The sequence below is a fragment of the Gossypium hirsutum genome, chromosome A08, assembly GCF_007990345.1.
Source record: "Gossypium hirsutum isolate 1008001.06 chromosome A08, Gossypium_hirsutum_v2.1, whole genome shotgun sequence".
In the NCBI taxonomy this organism is placed as follows: domain Eukaryota; kingdom Viridiplantae; phylum Streptophyta; class Magnoliopsida; order Malvales; family Malvaceae; genus Gossypium; species Gossypium hirsutum.
Window position 1 is genome coordinate 116,900,988 of NC_053431.1, and position 19,444 is coordinate 116,920,431.

Here is a 19,444-nt window from a genome sequence, read left to right on the forward strand (position 1 = left end):
TAAGAACAAGAACAAGTATTTATCATTAAATTCAAAATATTAAATAATAAGATCCATCTTAGATTTCATCTTCCATAGGTATCAAAGGAATTTAGTTCATAATATAAAAGGAAGACATCTTAAATTTAGAAAAACAGCAAGACATGAAAAACCCAAATAAACTTCAAGAGAATTTTGAATGGAGATCTTCAATCTTGACGTGGATCTACTTCTGAGACGATTTCGATGGCTTCCTTCGAGTAATTTCTGCTTTCTGCTCTACGTCCCCCTTTAGGTCTGCTTCTAGTGTGTTTATATAGACTTTAGAATGCTCAGAAACCCTAAAATTTGGCTTTTTCTGCGTATTTGGGAAACAAAGAGTTATATCAACCACGGGCTACCACATGGGTGTGTGGCTAGCCCGTGCATGTGTTCAGCCCTGTGGAATTAGTCTTGGCTGTGTGGATCTTTCAATCAACCTGTTTTGTCCGTTTTTAGCCTGTTTGATGCTCCTTTTGTTCCTTATGCTATCCTAAGTATAAAACATGAAATTAAGGGATTAAGAGCATCTAATTCACTAAATTATATGATAAACCATCCAAAAATATGCTAAGTATAGGATTAAAATGTGTTGCTTTTATGGTTTATCATGTGGCCAGCCCATGTGGAAATGCCTAGGCTGTGTAGATCTTGGAAACAACTCTATTGGTCCAATTTTGGCTCATTTTTCGGTCTTTTAGCTCTTAAATGCTCTCCTAAGTATAGAAACATGAATTTAAAGGATTAAGAGCATCAAATTCACTAATTTACATCATTAAGCATCCAAAAATGCATTAAGAATGAGATTAAGGGTCTGTTTGTTTGACTAAAAATGATTTCCGGAAAATGATTTCTGGAAAATGGCTTACTTTTCTAGAAAGGCTAATATTTTCTGGTGTTTGGATGAATGTGTAAAATATTTTCTATTGTTTGGCAGATTTTTTGAAAATATTTTATAAAAACTGTTTTACATGAAATAAACATACATTTAAGAATTTATTATCTTATTGTTTGATTGAGTTTATTTTATATCTATTAAATTTATATTTTATGCAATCATTTATTTATAAATAAATACATCAAATAAAACATTAAGAACCAGTGCCAAAGAAAGGGATTCAAAGAGAAAAAAATCAATTAGAAAAAGAAATTCCCTAGTCTAAGAAAACAGATTACACAAGAATATGTATACACAAGAATACATAGTTTAGACACATAGTCTATGCACAAAAGTCCATAATTCCATTTCCATACTAGTCATTTACATCCAACTACTGTGTATGACTTACAACAAGAGAGGTAAACAGAGAGATGAAGGATACAGATAACTAAAATGTTTAACACATACAATTATTCTTATCATCAATGGGCACATTTGGATGGAAGATAGAGAGAGCACGAGCAAGCTCTTCGAAACCTAGAATTCCATTATGCTTTGTATCAAGCAAGTCAAATATCTACAGTGAAATCACAAATATATTGACAAAAACTCAAGCAATATTATGCTAATAAGAATTGTTCTTTCAAGGATGGAGACATTATTAATTAACATTAGATAAAAATACCCAATCAACAAATAAACTCTCATATTTGTTTGTTTCGAATAACGCCAATTGGAACTCCTCATGTTAAATAGTAATATAAATAGAACTTAAATACTATAAAGATGAAAAGGAAAGAACCAACTCAAGAAAATGAGTAATCATCAAGCCAAAAAACTTGACAGACATAACAAAAGATATCAATTGTATAACAAAATGGGAACTATGAAAAAAAAAGACCTTGTTGATCAACCCATCATCTATAACAACATTGCTTATATTCTTGAAAAGCTCATAAAGTGCTTCTATTTCACTTACACTAACTGCATGAAAATGAGAAAAAAACAAATTTCAGTAGAATGACACAAGAACTAAAATAACACAAGAAAACATTGAACAAATGATAAATCAAGCAAAAGCATTTAATTTATCACATAAGCAATATAGAAAAATATTTAAAAAAAAGAGAAAAAAAATGAAAACATACAAACGGTCTCTCTTGCAAGAAGTTTAGGATCAACAAGACCTCTTAATTGCTTGTACAAGTTATTATCACATTATTGCAGCACTGAAGCAAATAAATGCTTCAATCTATCTATGCACTACAACATGATATTCTTTTCACATCAATACACTCCATACCTAGGCAACAAAAAAAAGAGACCAAAAATCCCATTCATGTCATTCTTTCCATACACTGAATCATTCTAAAAGCAAACAACAGAACTAACCTTTTAACCATTTCCTGATTATGCAAAAGTGGTAACTTTGAGGTACATAAGTGCTTTCATAGAAAGCCCAGATGTGTGGATAAAGTGAAGTTTTGTGTTTCAGAACAAATGTCACTTAGACCAAAATCATAAGTCCATGTAGGTTCAAACTCATGAGTCATGACCAACCCTTGCCCCATGAAGCAGAAAATACTTGTGTACACTAAAATGTTGTGTTTATACAACATTGTAAGGGGACATTGGATTTAAGTGAAATTCTAAGACCTTAACTTTAAGTGAAGACTGAACACTCACTTAGAGTTATATCCACTTCCAGGCTGCAAGACCTCTGGTGCCATCTTGAAAAGAAAGGATAAATAGGAATATCAGACTGTGGAAATTCAAAGAAAAAATAATTCTATCAATGGCATCAGAGTACATAAGAAGATGAAGAAAAGGGTAATAGTTGGACAGATTTGACAAAAATAGCTCACCAGTAAGGAGTTCCAATGAAGGTATTTCTAGAACGTTGCCTATTTCCTGCATCAAACATGCAAGTTGAAACACCAAAGTCAGTAAGCTTTACTGTGCCATTGTTATCAAGCAATATGTGTCCAGCCTGTAATGCTAATTAAAAAAAACTTATTAAATAAAATAATGGTGAATTCAATCAGATAACATAATGCCAACTTTTGTGAGGCACTGATCTTAACATCGCTATGAATATGTTCTTGTCGATGAAGATAATCCAGAACTTTAAATGTTTCTTTCAGAACAAAACCAATAGCAGGCTCTTCGAAACCATCTGGATATGCTGACTTCATGAGGTACAAACATGAACCCTCTAACATGAAAGGCAAGACTTTCCAAAGATTATGGTTAACCACAAAAGAACAATATGCCCGAATAACATTTGAGTGATCAATCAAACTCATTGTTTGAGCTTCCCAACAGATATCATCCTGCAAAATAGCATTAAGAATGCTTGTTAAGAGCCAATAGATCACATGAAGAGCAGAAAATATGGATCTAAATATACCACTCATGATACTACCAATTATTAAAACCTCTAAACAATATCACAAAAGATCCCATTAGCCAAAAATAATTTTTGGTACACCTACTTGAGTGATTGTATTACCACCAAAAGTAGAAAATTCCTATAGAATGATCAATAGTAATGAAACAAGCAAGCATACAAGATGTTTAGTACACATGAACTAGATCTAAGGCCTGGCCTGGATTGAGAGGAAACTAGGGAAAGGAAAAGGAAGGTTTCTAGTATAATATTGTGTCCCTTATTTAGAGAACATTTTAACATGATAAAATCTCACCACAAGCAAGTCTGAACTAAAAGAAACGAGCTTCAATAATAAAAAGTAAGAATATCAGAATTTTATTCAACTCGACCAAAAGCAATCGCTGAAATCCACAATCAAATCAAATTCCCACCGGCAGATGCATCGATCAATTGCCTAGTTGAGGGGTTCAAACCGTTGTAGAAAGTTTGAACTTGTAGCCATAAAGGTAACCCATGGTGAGAACACCTTTTCAATAAATCTTTATACCTCTCCCATGTATCATATAGAGTATCTAGATCCATTTGCACGAAGGAAGAGATATCATTCCTCAGCTTGACTGTCTTAGCCAATGAAAAGTACTTCAACAAGAATTTCTCAGTCATTTGTTCCCATGTAGTGATAGAACCTCGTGGTAGGGAGTTCAACCACTGTTTAGCCTTACTCTTCAACGAAAAGGGAAACAACCGAAGGCGAATGGAATCATCAGAAACACCATTAATTTTAAAAGTGTTGCAGAATTTCAAAAAATTAGCCAAATGAGTATTTGGGTCTTCGTCCTGCAAACCATCAAACTGAACAAACTGTTGAATCATTTGAATAGTGTTAGGTTTCAGTTCAAAATTATTTGCAGCAACAGCAGGTCTAGCAATACTCGATTCAGCCCCAGTTAAATTGGGCTTGGCATAATTGTACATAGTACGAGGAGCAGGCTTCGAATTTACAGGATTTACAGCAACCACAGGAGGTACCTGAATATTATGATTTTCTGCCATCTCCTCAGTATTAATAACAACGTCCTCTTGCTTTTCTATTGTACTCTGTCGACTCTGCCTTTCTTCTCTACAGTTTCTGCGAGTTGTACTTTCGATCTCAATCTCGAATACTAGAGGTCCTGACAGGTTTCTTCTAGTTATAAACTAAAGGAACCTGCCAGAAGCAAATAAAAGAAAAGTTAGTAAATTAAAGTAAAAATAAAAAACGGCTAAAGTAATAAAAATTAAGTGTTCCTAATATTTTAGTTCCCGATAACGGTGCTAAAAACTTGATGACGTCACGAACTAACTAAAATGCGACAAAGGCAAGCACACCTATCGAATGGTAGTATAAGTACGGTGAGCCGGGAATATCGTATCCACGAGGACTAAAAGTACTAGTAATCACTATCTTTTTATTATCTAACTTATAAATTGAAGGGTTGTTTTTAATCTAAAATTAAACTAAACTAACTACTAAGCAACATGGAGCGAATTGGGAAAATAATCGAAGAAAACTTATGAGAGAGACAATACCCAGGAAAGAATCCACCTAGACTTCACTTATTATTCTAAATATGAATTAAACGATTTATTCATTTGACTTGATCCGTAGAAATCCCTAAATTATATTAATATCTCTTTCGAGAATAAAAATAACTAACTCTAGGTTGATTAATTAATATCTCTTTCTAATTAAAACCCCTATCACCGCATTAACTCGATCTATGGATTCCCCTATTAGATTTGACTCTAATCCGGTAGATTTATGTCGTCCTATTTCTAAGATTGCATGCAACTTCACTCAATTATGCTAGATCTACTCTTAAACAGGGACTTTTGCTCCACTGAATAAGCACATCAATTATGAATTAATATCCTAAAAACATTAAACATGAAGGTAAGTAAACATAATTGAGATCAAGAACAAATATTTATCATGTAATTCAGAAAAATCAAATAATAAGATCTGTCATAGGGTTCATCTTCCCTAGGTATTTAGGGAATTTAGTTCATACTTGGAAAGGAAAACATCTCAAAAATAGGAAAACAACAAAACATAAAGAAACCCAAAAACTTCTAAAGAAATTGAATGGAGATATTCAGTCTTGAAGGAGATCTTGCTTTTGAGTTGAGTTTGTCGGCCTTCTTCGAGTAATTTCTGCGTTCTACTCTGCGTGTCCCCTTTAGATCCTCTTCTAGTGTGTATTTATAGACTTTAGATTGCCTTTTTCTCCGTAACAGGGAAGCCGAGTGCAAAATCGACACAGACTGGCACATGGGCATGTGGCCAGCCCGTGTGGAAATGCCCAGGCCATGTGGATCTTGAAAACAACTCTTTTTGCTTGATTTTGGCTTGTTTTTCGCTCCTTTCACTCCCCTATGCTCACCTAAGTATAGAAACATGAATTTAAAAGATTAGGAGCATCAAATTCACTAATTCATATAATAAATCATCCAAAAACGCATCAATAATGGGATTAAAAACATGTTACTTTTATGGCTTATCTGAATGCCCGCTAAATTGCTTCCTTGTAGTTTTAGTACATTGTATTTTTCCTGCATCCCCAATAGCTAGTAGTTCAATTTTTTTAGCTGTTTGAAAATTTTATCATAATGTAATAGAAAGGTCCTGAAACGAGATGATTGTGAATTTTCATTCCATTGGCGTTGTGGGTGGCATTGTTGTTATTGAATGCATTACAGGGCCCTTGGTAACCTCTCTGATGCCATTTTTCATTATAATGTCTTCTGGTTTTAGAGGGTTGCATTTCATTGTCTTCTTAGTGTTAAATACTTTGCATCACAACTGTAGGTAGGAGCACATTCGGATTGAAAGAAAAAGACCCAAATTCAGGAGATGGTAAAAGACAAGGTTGAGGGAGAAAGAAGATGAAGAGAAAAGAAAGAAGAATAAGAAAAAAAAGAAAGAGGTTGAGTTATTAATTTGTCACTTTTTAATAAAGTTAGTGACTGTTTTGTTATTTTTTTAAAGTTGAATGAATGAAATAAAACTCAAATGATTGTTTTGTCAGCTACCAAAAATTGAGTGACTGTTAATAAAATTTACCCTAAAAAACTATAATATTTTATTAATATTATAAGTAAAGTATGGTCTTTTTCTACATCCGATTTTATTTTAACAACATCATATTAATTATTTTTATCTATATCTATTGAAATGCAATAACTTGATGACAAGTTATTATCCAATTATTTTATATTATATTCCAAGTTTTCAAACAATGTGAGCAATGCTAGCTTCCATCAATAAAATAAAAGCCATGCATACCTATTCACTACCATGTGATATGCAGCAGCCAATATTGACATTTGTACTCAACAAAGGTTCATTTCGTCAACAGCCAAAATATCACTGCCACAACACACCTTCTAGATAGGATTAAACAAATTTTCCCAATTGTAACTTACCCAAGGCATAAATATAAAATCCTACTTAGATTACTTTCTTTTAAATTGATTTTTTTTGTCATACTTAAACTATATTTCTTACTTAAATTATACTCCATTAATTAAATTATTTCAGTCATTATATAATAAAAAAATTGTAACGTGAAACACATTTTAACTAAAAAATTCAAAAAGAAAATTTAAGTATTATTTTTAAAAAAAAATTATAAACATATTCATCTCTTCAATTTTTCACTCAAAATCTTCAATATCAAAAATTCAAGAACTCATTGAAACTCATCTAAATTCAACTTTCGATGATAAAACCCATATTTTGACGAGCTTCTTTTCTATTTAAGTTTTTAAATCTCTATTTTGATTCTTTTCTCATATAGATTTAAAATCTATTGGAAGCGCAAAAATATATAGAATTTTTCAGCACATTTTGAGCTCTAATTCATGTAGTTTTGTAGTAAATTTTGTCGAAATTCACACTTTAATTATAGAATAAATAATTTGTACTTAAATTATTAACATATTGAATTTTAATTATTTTTATAATAAATTTTCACAAATTTAGTTTATTTTCGACAATTTTGCACAAAAGGTAAAAACTGGCTCGGCAGACACCTCGAAAGGCTTGAAACGTTGGGGAATTTTGCATCAAGTGAACCAAGAGCAAGACTGAATATTTTTTCAGCCAAGGACGGTCCAAATGATGATTATTTTATGTACTTTGTATTTAATTTTTATCTAACTTAAATTGGGTTAAAAATTAAATAAAGCCTGAAGGAGAAAGTGACCCAATGTGCTAAGCATTGAAGACTGATCCAACAAGAAAATTGGCAGCCCAAAACCATCCCAATCAGCTTATTTAGCTGATTTAATTACTTGCATAACAACCCTCAAAGTTTCCTTAAACTCCATTCAAACCCCTCCACTTTTTGTGCCTTTGAAGATTTGCCCCAAGCTACATTTAGCAAAGTTTGAAACATTCAAACTTGCTTGTTGTATGGTCAGCCAAGGAAGAGTGTATGACTCCTAATTATTTGCTATTTTTAGCAGCTTCAGACCTATAAATACTCATCTTTGCTACTTCATTCAACACACCTCCCATCCCACACATCTCTCTCTCTTTCACTCACTTTCTCTTCTTGTTTTCCATTTTTTTCCTTTCTACTTTCCTTTGCCGATTTTTCTTTTGGAAAAGAGCCTTTCAACCACCTTGGGTAGCAACATTCAAGTGCTTATAGAAGTCTTGGAACAACAAGAACGAGCAGAGAAGGAGAGGAGCAAACTAGTCTGGCTTCGGAGAAACACTAGATTTTATTCTAGTTTCCTATCCTTTAACTTTTCTTGTTGTTGTTATGAACATGTCTATAAGTATTTGTTATGTTGTTTTTCTAAATTTAATTAACATGGCTTAAATTTAATTCGTGTAATGTTGATTGCATTTCATCTACTTAAGTTATTAAAATCATGTTTGTGTTGTTATAGGTCTTGATAAATTGTTTGATTAAGTAAAACCATGATTATGTTATATACTTGCATTACAATTGTAAGGCAACTAATGAATTAATTATTAATCGTATTTAAATTGTAATTAATTGACACAATACTTAATCAGTTCATGTTTAATCTTCTAAGGTAGCTGAGGGTTAAATTAGCGACGGTATTAAACGGTATATTAGCCTTGTATAACTTGCAAGATTATTGTGATTAAACTGTTTCAATGTAGGAATATATTGTTACTTCACTTAATCTTTTACTTGCTTATTTAAATTGATTAATTATTTGAATTGGTTTTGTAATATATTCAAGAGATTAGTTAATTTAGTAAGTTTGTATGTGCTATAGTTAACAAATTACTAAGTTGCCATTAATTTATTCGTAACAACATGAACATTGTCTTGATAATATTAAGTTAAGAAATGTAATTGATCTAACACAATTATGTCATATTGATTAAAATCATCTTTTGAAATTATGCTTTGGAATTTTTACCTTTTAATTTTCTTAGTTAAAATATAGTTTACTAAACTCTTTTCTTTCAAAACAAAAGATTTTCCTTCACCAAAGTGTTTTTATTAATTGCATTTCATAAATATTTTCTTACACAGTCCTTGTGTCACTTTATTACTTATTGCGATTGTGTACACTTGAACATTTTCATCGTTCCATCTATGTATTATTTTTGTTAAAAATAACTTTTTCTATTCTTTTCTATATACTTTGCATAAAATAATTAAGGGTCCATTTGTTTAGTAGGAAAACATTTTCTGAAAAATGTTTTCCTGATTTTCCAGTGTTTGTTTGCTTGAAAATAACTTACATTGGTAAAATTTTTTTAGAAACACGGGAAAATGATGAGGGATTTTAAGGAAAATGTCTTACCGATTTTATTTCTGTAAGACATTTTCCAAAAAATCTTCCTCCACTTTCATCATCTTCTTTCTCCTTCTTCCGTTTTCTACTTCTTCCTGTTCTTCATCTTTTATTTCCGTTTTTCCTTAGCTGTCTCCATCGTATATCTTCTCTTCTCAGGGCCGCTGTTTCGTTTCACTCTAATATTCCTCTTCGCAGGATCTTGGCTTAAGGTATGGCATCTTCTTTATCTTCATTTAAAAGCTCTTTTCTTTCTTCTTGTTCTTTACTTGTCCACATTTTAACCGATAATTTTGGAAATTCCCTAGAATTTTGATTTAAATTTTTATACTGTTGAATACCCTTTTGTTCTTTGTGCTGAATTAGTGGTGGGTTTTATCTGAAAGTGAAGCAGCGTTGGTTATACAAGTTTCTTTCGGTTAGTATGCCTAAAATTTTATGCCTTTCATTGTTTCTTTATTTTAATTTTTTAGTGAATTACATGTTCAAATTTTGAACATATTATTCTATATGTTCTTTCCTGCTCCGGAGGGTAACTAAGTCCTCTGACTTTCAAGAAAATATATTTCATGTAGGAGGAGAAGGAACAATCCCTAAGGCAGGTTAAACTACCTTAACCTGCTTCCCCCATTCCAAACTGTCTACTCTATTTGTTCTTTAAGGATTTCTTTCTGTTAGGATTTTAACCCGGTTAAGTAACGAACAAGAAAATAGTAGAATACATTGAGAAATTGAACACACAAATTTAACGTGGAAAAACCCCTCCAAAGAGGATAAAAAACCACAGGCAAAGATAATTTTACTATAATGGCAAAAGAACGAAGAGTACAAAAGATGGAGATAAAAACTAAACTCCGAAAACCCGAAAACAAAGAACCCACAAAACATAAACACAAAATTCTCTAAATGTGTTATGAGTTCTAATCTCTAATGGGTGTATTTTCTAAGGTTGTAAAAGAGCCTATTTATAGGCTAAATTCATAGATTAAATAATAATAAAATAATCCAAACTAACCAGTGTTTGATTGAAACAAGTAAACAGAGTTTAACTGAAAGATTATTTTTCAAATTTGACTAAAAATAGGAGTCATATTTAACAAATCTCCACCTTGACTCATATTTTCCATAACGCCATATTTGCCAAAGCCCGCCATGAGCCTATCTTGAACTATGCAGGGAATTAACTGAGTCGAATTTGTGCTTAGAAACTGGAAGACTTCTAGCCTTCGACTTGTACACTGCCAAATCAAACTAACCCGGGTCTGATTTTCATGAACACAGTGCCCTAACTTTTCAAAACCTGCATCCAAAAGAGAACCTCTCTTCAACGAAACAGTCATACCTTTTTCCCTCTATGACCAAGTTGCCTCCGCTTCAAACAAGTTGACTTCAACTCCGTAACGGACGAGGGACGTCCGATTTCACCGGTCACTGTATAACTTTCCAGAATATAAAGACTGTCGGTTCTTTTATCTTTTAACAAAACGAGAGCTCCACAAGATACTTTAATACCGCTCGACTCGATGTTGATTTTGCATCCTTTCAAGTCTAAAATACTTAAGGAGATGAGATTCTTTCATAAATCAGGTACATACCTGACATCTGAGAGTGTCCTAATTATCCCATCGTGCATCTTAATTTTAACAGTACCAATACCAATTACCTTACTAGATGAATCGTTTCCCATGCGCACAACTCCACCTTCAATTGAACTGTATGTGGAGAACCATTCTCTATTGGGACACATGTGGAAAGAACATCTTGAATCTAGGATCCACTCGGACGTGAGCTTGGTGTTATCACTTGTTGAAACTAACAAGAAATCATCTCCATTTTCACCGGCCAAATTATCACCATCTACATCTTCCTCGTTACTCTCAGCAGCTTTTTTATTTCGCAGTTTATAACAATCTGCTTTGACGTGACCTAACTTTTACAATAGCGACACCTTTTATCTCGTTTCTTTGATGCTATCAAAATGGAAGCTTGCCTATCTGTCTTGCTATCCAAATGAAGCTCATTGTCGAGTTTGTTTCTACTCAACAAATGACCCTTCACATCTTCGAACAAGAGTTTGTCTCTGCCATAAATCAGGGTCTCCATGAAAGACTTGTATGAAGGGGGTAAAGAGCACAATAATAGCATAGCCTGATCTTCATTGTTAATATGAACCTCAACATTCTTTAAATCATTTAAAAGAGTAATGAATTGACTGATGTGATCTCTAAAAAGCTCACCTTCGTTCATGCGAAACGTAAATAGACGTTGTTTCAACACTAAACGGTTAGCCAGAGACTTAGTCGCATAAAGAGTTTCTGACCTTTTCCACAAGGCAGATGAGGTCTTCTCCATCAATACCTCCTGCAATACTGTATTCGTGAGGCACAACTGGATTGCAGATAAAGCCTTTTCATCAAGCTCTTCCCATTCTGTTTTATTTAGATTCTCAGGCTTTTTCCTGATAACAACCTTTTTCAAGCCTGATTGAACTAGAATTGCCATCATCCGAACCTGCCACAGATTGAAATTTGTCTCACCATCGAACTTCTCAATTTCAAACCTTGTTGTTACCATCTCTGAACGGGCTAATTTATGAAAATTGAACTAGTTCTGATACCACTTGTTAGGATTTTAACCCGATTAAGTAACGAACAAGAAAATAGCAGAATAAATTGAGAAATTGAACACACAAATTTAACGTGGAAAAACCCCTCCAAAGAGGATAAAAAACCACAGGCAAAGATAATTTTACTATAATGGTAAAAGAACGAAGAGTACAAAAGATGGAGATAAAAACTAAACCCCAAAAACCCGAAAACAAAGGACCCACAAAACGTAAACACAAAATTCTCTAAATGTGTTATGAGTTCTAATCTATAATGGGTGTATTTTCTAAGGTTGTAAAAGAGCCTATTTATAGGCTAAATTCATAGATCAAATAATAATAAAATAATCTAAACTAATCAGTGTTTGATTGAAACAAGTAAACAGAGTTTAACTGAAAGATTATTTTTCAAATTTGATTGAAAATAGGAGTCATATTTAACACTTTCAACCTGTAATTACTATTGCTGCTGTCCTATGTTTTATTGGTGATTTGAAGATCATTTCTTTCCCCCACTAACATGATTCGGATCATCCAGCTATTGATTATTGATACTGCTCTGTCCAGGATTAGAGCTGGTCTGTGTCATTAAAGGAAAGTTTGTTGTTCAGTATAGCAAATCTCTTCAATGATCCAGGATTTTCTATTTTCATGTCTTATTGCAGTCACTATCCTTCCTACAAGCTTAGTCTACCTTATCAAGTTTAGAATTTCTGATAGAGTCATCCTTATTGATACCTGAATGAGCTCTATTACTTCCATCACCAGACTCCTCTGTTAATTCTTTTGCATTCTTAGATACAGGGACCCTTTCCTTAGGAAGCAAAATCTTAGCAGCATCTGCTATCTTACTCGTGGAGTTCCTGGATATGTGACCAAATATTCTTTTCAGCATCTGCATCTAAAGTTATTGTGTTCTCTCTTCTACTAGATTTTGTATTTTTCGATATGTTCTAAAATTACAATTTTTGTAGTAAAAAATTGTCATTCCAATGTGTTTTCTCACAATTAGTAAAGATTTTAGTATTTGACTTTATATGGATGAGCCTCTCTTTTATTTTTGTGGACTTCATTTCTGTTTTGGGTTTGAAAAGATGATTTGGTTGAGTATGAGTAAATATTATGGTGTATTTTTTTCTTAAATCCAATTTTTTTGTTTGGCTTTGTTAATTTAGAGTACAAGGTGCACACTTTCAATAGAAATGGACTTGTTGCCTTGGGATTTATGGATGAACACTATCCTATTCGAAGTGCTTTTTCGCTTCTCAACCAGGTAAACGAGCTGCAGCTTTATTTTTTCTTTGTCTTAATGATTTTCTTTAAGCTTCAATATCATCTACTCTTATTAATTGCAATATTGGTGTTTTGCTTTTAGTTGTATTGAGAACTAAGTTCAAATTTACTGGGTTCTTACTGCTTTTTCATACGATCTGTCTTGTTTCAAGATTATATAACTAGTATCAGTAACAAAATGAAAATTTCTTTTAAATACTATTAGTTTTTGATTGATGTTCACTAGTGACTCACGTATGTTTATGCTTGATACTTGGCTCATATGTTGGATATGGTTATTTTTTCTGTGATGATGTAATTCTATCGATTCAGGGCAATGAAAATGTAATATGGTACCACGTTTTGTTTGTAAATGTGATTGATTCTTGTGCTTGTTGTTTTTGTAAATGATGCACCAAATAGCATTAGTTCCAGAGGTACCATTTGGAAAACATAGGCAAAGGGTTTTAGGTTTTAAGGTTCTTCTCTGCCTTTCTGATTGACGCTACTCGTCTCCATCTCTGCTTCGAGTTAGGCTCATTTTGAGGCTTCTCTCGTTTTAAAAATGGAAAGCCTCCACCCAACCATGAGGCATCTGATTTTCCATTATCACCAATAGCTTTTTTACTAGATGCGCCATTATTGAAATTATCATATCCATCATCCTTGGCTTCGTCCCAACCAGCCCAACCATCATTGCTATGAGAAGTAGTCACCTCTGTAGTACCTTCCTTCCTATTGAAGAAACTTCTCTGCATGTATTATTCTGATGTTTTCATGGTTTATAAAATGTTTTCATGGTTTTTGAACTTATAAGTACAAGTTAAGATGCATGTATCTGGTTTCATTTTAAATACCTTCTTTGGGTATTAGTTACGTCTTGTGGTGAATGAATTATTTTATTAACAAATCCCATTTACTGTAGTAAGTTCTGAGCAGGGAGAAACATGAGTGCACTCTTTTAGAATGGCTTGCAATTTGCAAATGATCAATAGATGCTATATTTGGTTTTGCCTTAACCGATGACTAAATAGTTGTAGGTGGGGACAAAATAAATGAATTCTACAAAACAAAAATGTTTTTAATTTGATGACTCCATTTGTGTAGTAAGGGAAAAAAAGACTAGGCAAGAAGAATTGGCAATGACCGTCATTTAATCTGCATAGAGGATCCATTTGTGATATCTCATGACCTTGGTCAAATGGTGGACAAGTTCAGCATTAAAGTTCTAAGAAAAGAGTTTGAACGAGCGGCTAATGTAATGCAACATGATCCAAATCCTTGGATAACACTCTTTGAACCTTACGTCCTTGGGTAACAAAACCTTGTCCAAGTGTGTTAGAAAATCAATGGTTAAAGCTATTTGGTTGGTTTTTGTAGTCTGTGTGCTTTGCGTCCCCCATAATCTTCAATTTTGACCTTTTTAGTTCACATCCATTTTAAAGAAGTTTAAGCTTATTATATGTAATCAAGAAAAGAAATTTCCAAACATTTTATGGATGGATGTTAAACAAGTTGTAATTAATTGATTGATAGTGTATACAAAATTCCTGTATGATCCAAACATATTCATATAAAATGAGTGTGTTATATCGTATTTGTGTATTCAAGTAAAACAAACAAAACAGTCTTATTATATACATCTAATAAATCATTACAATATATGTAAAAACAATTTAAAATATAAATTTATTAATATATATATTAAACTCAATTAAAAAATGAAAAGATAATAAATTTTTAAATATAATTTGTTTAATTTAAAACAGTTTTTATGAAATATTTTCAGGAAATCTGCCAAACAATAGAAAATATTTTACACAGATTCATCCAAACACCAAAAAAGAAAATCATTTTCCAGAAATTATTTTTCGAAAAATATTTTACTGGCAAACAAATAGAGCCTAATGCTAAGTGAATCTCTATAATAAAAGAATTTAGATAAAACATGAAATCTAAATATTGAAAAGAAGCTAAGTAAAAGAAATAATCTAACAGTTAAAAATTGCATTAAAATAGAAGAAAGAAATAGGGAAAGGAAAGAATGTATCTTTTTTAAAGGTTTTAATTCAATTAAATTTGATTTGATTTAATTCTTTTAATTTAATTTAATTTTAATATACTTCTAGACTTAGACACGTAGCCAACTCTCTGATTTCACTCAGGTGTCTTGATGAGTAGTTGTCCTAGATCCCTCATCCATCGGTATCAGTATGGGATCTAGCCTACTCGCTCCCCCCTCAAGGGCCTATACTAACCATGACCTATCCACCCATTCAGTTGGTGTATCCCAGTAAGTGTCTTTATGAGACACCTGCTTTTAGGTGTGAACACTCCTAAAGTGAAAACACACTTTTGATGATCATTGGACCCCACTTGAGCGTAACAATCTCATATTATCATAACAGAATGGAGCCACGATGCACATCTTGCATGCCCTACAACTTTTACATGACAACCTGCCACATCACACTAATAGACGAGGACTTCCACTATATATACCCACTCAGAAGATGAAGAGGGGATATTTAGCCTCTTCAGCAATCTTAGAGCATCCTTCTTCCCCAGCCTTCTCTTTAAGTTTTAAACTTGTTCTTATCTATTTTTTAATAATTTTTTAATTTTTTAATTTATATGAGCCCTGAATAACTTTTTTTTTGAATGCGATCCAAGAAAAATGTACTTCTACATAAAAAAAATTGTATTCGAAAAAATGTTTGGAAAAAAAAATGATATTGGGCGGCCTTGAAAGCTTTTTCATTAGCCAAATCTCTTTCTACAGGGAATTCAAAAAGGTTTTTTTTTTGTATGACAAATAAATTTTGGATTAATTTGAATTAGTTTAACTTGAATAAGATACAAAGGTTTATATTGTAGAATTTTATAGTTTTTTTAATTGTTTTCAATTTTTATATAATATATTTTTTAAAATTTATGATTATATATTTTAGAATTTTTTATTTTTTTAAATTTTTACATTTTTTGAATTATTTATATTATATATGATATTTTTACATTTTAAAAAAATATTTCATATACAATATTAAAAAAAAGGGTGGTGTGATAAATTCTGATAAAGCCACGTGAACGATGAACTTGGTCAACATTCGATCAATAGTGGTCAACGATGGTCAACGTTGATCAATGGTAACCAATATCAGTTAACGTCTAGTCAATGTTATTATTGTAAATAACCCTAAATGTTAGTGGCAAATTTTGATTGGTTGAAAGTTGTCACATGACACATTTTAATTGGTGCCATGTGGTAACCAATTTTTTTAATATTAATCATATAAATAGTTATGAAAATGTGTAAAATTACTTTAATTTTTTTGAATCCCTCTCCTATATTATTATATTATTAATAGATGTCAAAAAATTAAATATTATATAGATATATATCATATATTATTAAAAGCTATGGTATTTTGGTATTTTTAAATTTGGGTGTGTTTCGAGGTTAAGTATTTTATTATGGTAATGATTTGTTCGTTTTGATCTATTTAATTTGATGGGCGTCGAAATCACCAAAAATAATTCCTACAAAAATAACTCTAAATTGTAGTAAAGAGTGGTATTAGGGTCGAGTCCACAGGGATCGGATGTTGTAATCAACTTCTGTGTTTACTTATGAACAGAATGTTCGTTGTGTCAAAAGTCGTGGCAAGAGTCGTGCCTTCGACTCCAAATGTACCTACAACAAAAATAAACAAGTAATCGGAGGGTTTCGAGAATGTGTAAACAAACAATTAAACAATATTATAAATAAATTTGGTTCGGGACATAAATTCAGAATTTTGCAAACAGAAATAATAAGCCTTAGCCTTAGACTCGGTAAATTTTGTATCAAGGATCGATCCTCGAAAATTAATCTTCCCTTCTAACGATAAGTTGGTTATAGCAGTTAAGAACGTCCAAACCACCAATTCTTCCTCTTGTAGCTGGTCCTGGTACGACTTGCAAACCAACCCTTACCGATTATCTAACTGAGATACATGAGTTCCCGATTCAAGATTCCGGCAGCCTTGCATTTTGAAGAACCCAACTCAAATTAACGGCCTCAACCACGTGGGTGGTTTAAACCCGACCACTTTTTCCTTGATTTGTTCTCGGAGATCCGAATACAGCATAGCCGACTCGTTTCTCCAACTTTCAGCAAACATGACTCCAACCCAACGTGCACTTTAACTTGAAATCGAGTTTAACTTTAAGGGATGATTGGTCTATCCAGATACTTAGGAAAAAAATGAATACCGATTGGAAAGGTTTTTAGCACGAATTTGAATCTCACGATTCCCGACCGGAAAGAACACTGGCCTAAGGCTAAGATGAAATTTAGTGAAGCATGAAATTATTCATGCTTTATAAACTTTGGAAAGTGGTTTGATGATTATGGTAAAGAAATGAACTGAAAGGACTTGGAAAGAAATTAGCCCAATTTTGTAAAAGCAAGAAAAATGCCAATTTGAAAGACAAAAGAGAATAATTCAATTCCCAATTGAAGTAGGAATGTAGAATTAAGTGATGATTTTCCTAAGAACATTAAGGCCTATTTATATACATAGAATTTGCTATTTTTGGCCTTAACTAATTTAACATAAAATCAAAATAAAATAAATAAATAAAAATAAAATAAGATTTTTTCTATTTTTGACTTTGGCTTTTACAAAGTAAAAAATTCTTATGAGTCATTGGCTTTTCTCCACATTTTTTATTCGGCCTCATTTTAATTGGTTGTGTTTCAATTTGGTCCTTTTCTACTCGTTTTTGTCTCTTAGCGTCCCAATTGCATCCCTGACAAGATTAAAACAAAAAAAATACTAATTTAGCAAGGATCAATTCAGAAATAAACCGAATTAAACACAAAATATCATGCAAATTAATATGTTATCAGATCCTTCCTACTTAGCTCATGCTTGTCCTCAAGCATATTGCTCGTTCAAACACTAGAAATTATTCTACAATTTATTACAAATCGAGCTTCTTTTCCACATCCATAATCAATGTAAAGAACATAAACAAATACTCAGAATATATAGTTTAATCAACAAGTGTCATAAAATTGAAATATGTGAACTAAATAATTTCACTAAACTGGGTTTGAATCTAAAATTTGCAAGGCATTATAAAGAAAACTAGGCATGGTCAAACCTTTTTACGCGAACTAGGATGACAACCCAAGCACCCTATCCCGGTTACTCAGTTCAAACAGTCTGTTTTTTTTAAGGCTCAGTTAACGGAATGTTTGCAAGTTATCGACTTGTCACTCGAACCTTTTTACACGAGATAAAATGACAACCCAAGCATCCTATCCCGGTTACTCAATTCGGTCACATTTTCGAAAATTTCACTCATAACTTGAGCCTTTATTTATTTATTCATTTTATTTATTAATTTATATACAAGCAAACATTTTTTCAAACAATCAATTTATATGAAAAGTTTAGTTACATATATCAACCTTAAAACACAAATGTCGGCTAATCTAGATACTTTGAACACTTTAATTTAAAATTTGCCCAATTGTCCAAATTGACTACGTAATGAGATTAGAGGCTCAATGTCGGAATAAACTATCGAGTAATTCTAGTATAAGATTGAACATATGTAAAAGAGAGACATGCAACAAAAATCATGCATGCATACTTAATTACAATTTTCAATCCCCCCTACTTACTCTATGCTTGTCCTCAAGCATGTTTTATATGCAATAAAGTTCAGTAACTCAAACAAAAAGCAAAGAGAAATGTTAAGAATACTCCCCATGTGTTTCTAACGATGTTGTCGGCGTTGGGAAATAATTGTCAGCATTTAGCACGAAGTGCCCACGCCACCATCATTATCCGACTTTTGGAAAAATTCATAACCTGTTACGCTCTTGAAAATAAAAAATTCATTGGATTAAATAAAAATTTATTTATTTACAACCTAAATCTTACTAAAACTCAAAATTAAATTAATGAAAATAAACTTGGGTTGCCTCCCAAAAAGCGCTTTTGTTTAACATCGTTAACTGGGCGACCTGGAAATTTATTTAACCGGCTCTTCGAGGACTATCTCCTCAACCATGTGGACTTAAAAATTCTCGTAGAAAGGCTTTAATTGTTGTCTGTTGACCTTAAAATTTTTTTCAGATTCTTCGCTTTTAACCTTGACTGCACCATGTGGAAACATGTAAGTAACAACAAAAGGCCCTAACAATAAATTAATACTTTCTGTCCTACCATAAATTGTTTACGGGTTATCTTTTGGTCATGGTATGCTTTAAACTTATCCTTATAAATTTGGGCACTTTCATACGCTTCTCGTCGAATTTCCTCAAGTTCCTGGATATGTAACTTACGATGCTTACATGTAGCTTCTAACTCCATGTTGCATTGCTTGACCACCCAAAACGCTTTATGTTCTAGCTCAACAGGAAGATGACATGGTTTCCAAAAATTAGGCG

The 19,444-nt window shown here is 32.4% G+C and overlaps 1 protein-coding gene, 1 long non-coding RNA gene, 1 other non-coding gene and 1 pseudogene across 3 annotated transcripts; 2 read left to right on the forward strand and 2 right to left on the reverse strand.

Moving 5' to 3' along the window:
* Positions 1 to 1,355: 1,355 nt before the first annotated feature.
* Positions 1,356 to 2,170, reverse strand: LOC107926964 (calcineurin B-like protein 2; annotated as a pseudogene).
* Positions 2,171 to 2,759: 589 nt separating this feature from the next.
* LOC121205079 (serine/threonine-protein kinase BLUS1-like) lies at positions 2,760 to 4,343 on the reverse strand. Its single transcript, XM_041076006.1, has 3 exons — positions 4,293 to 4,343; positions 2,983 to 3,231; positions 2,760 to 2,888 (listed from the first exon to the last, which is right to left on the reverse strand). The coding sequence occupies exons 1-3, from the start codon at positions 4,341 to 4,343 to the stop codon at positions 2,760 to 2,762; spliced, it is 429 nt and encodes a 142-aa protein (XP_040931940.1).
* Positions 3,799 to 3,905, forward strand: LOC121205684 (small nucleolar RNA R71). Its single transcript, XR_005900760.1, has one exon. It is a non-coding gene; the product is annotated as a small nucleolar RNA R71 (small nucleolar RNA).
* Positions 4,344 to 7,840: 3,497 nt separating the features above from the next.
* On the forward strand, positions 7,841 to 14,551 carry LOC107926931 (uncharacterized). Its single transcript, XR_001692345.2, has 4 exons — positions 7,841 to 9,331; positions 9,486 to 9,537; positions 12,900 to 12,997; positions 14,104 to 14,551. It is a non-coding gene; the product is annotated as an uncharacterized lncRNA (long non-coding RNA).
* Positions 14,552 to 19,444: the final 4,893 nt, after the last annotated feature.

Excerpts from the sequence above, each read along its gene's own strand:
- LOC121205079 (XM_041076006.1), bottom strand. The coding sequence starts at position 4,343 with ATGGCAGAAAATCATAATATTCAGGTACCTCCTGTGGTTGCTGTAAAT. Across the intron at positions 3,232-4,292 it reads CTGTGGTTGCTGTAAATCCT|GATGATATCTGTTGGGAAGC; the intron begins GTAAATTCGAAG and ends GCTATTTTGCAG. Across the intron at positions 2,889-2,982 it reads AAGAACATATTCATAGCGAT|GCTGGACACATATTGCTTGA; the intron begins GTTAAGATCAGT and ends TTAGCATTACAG.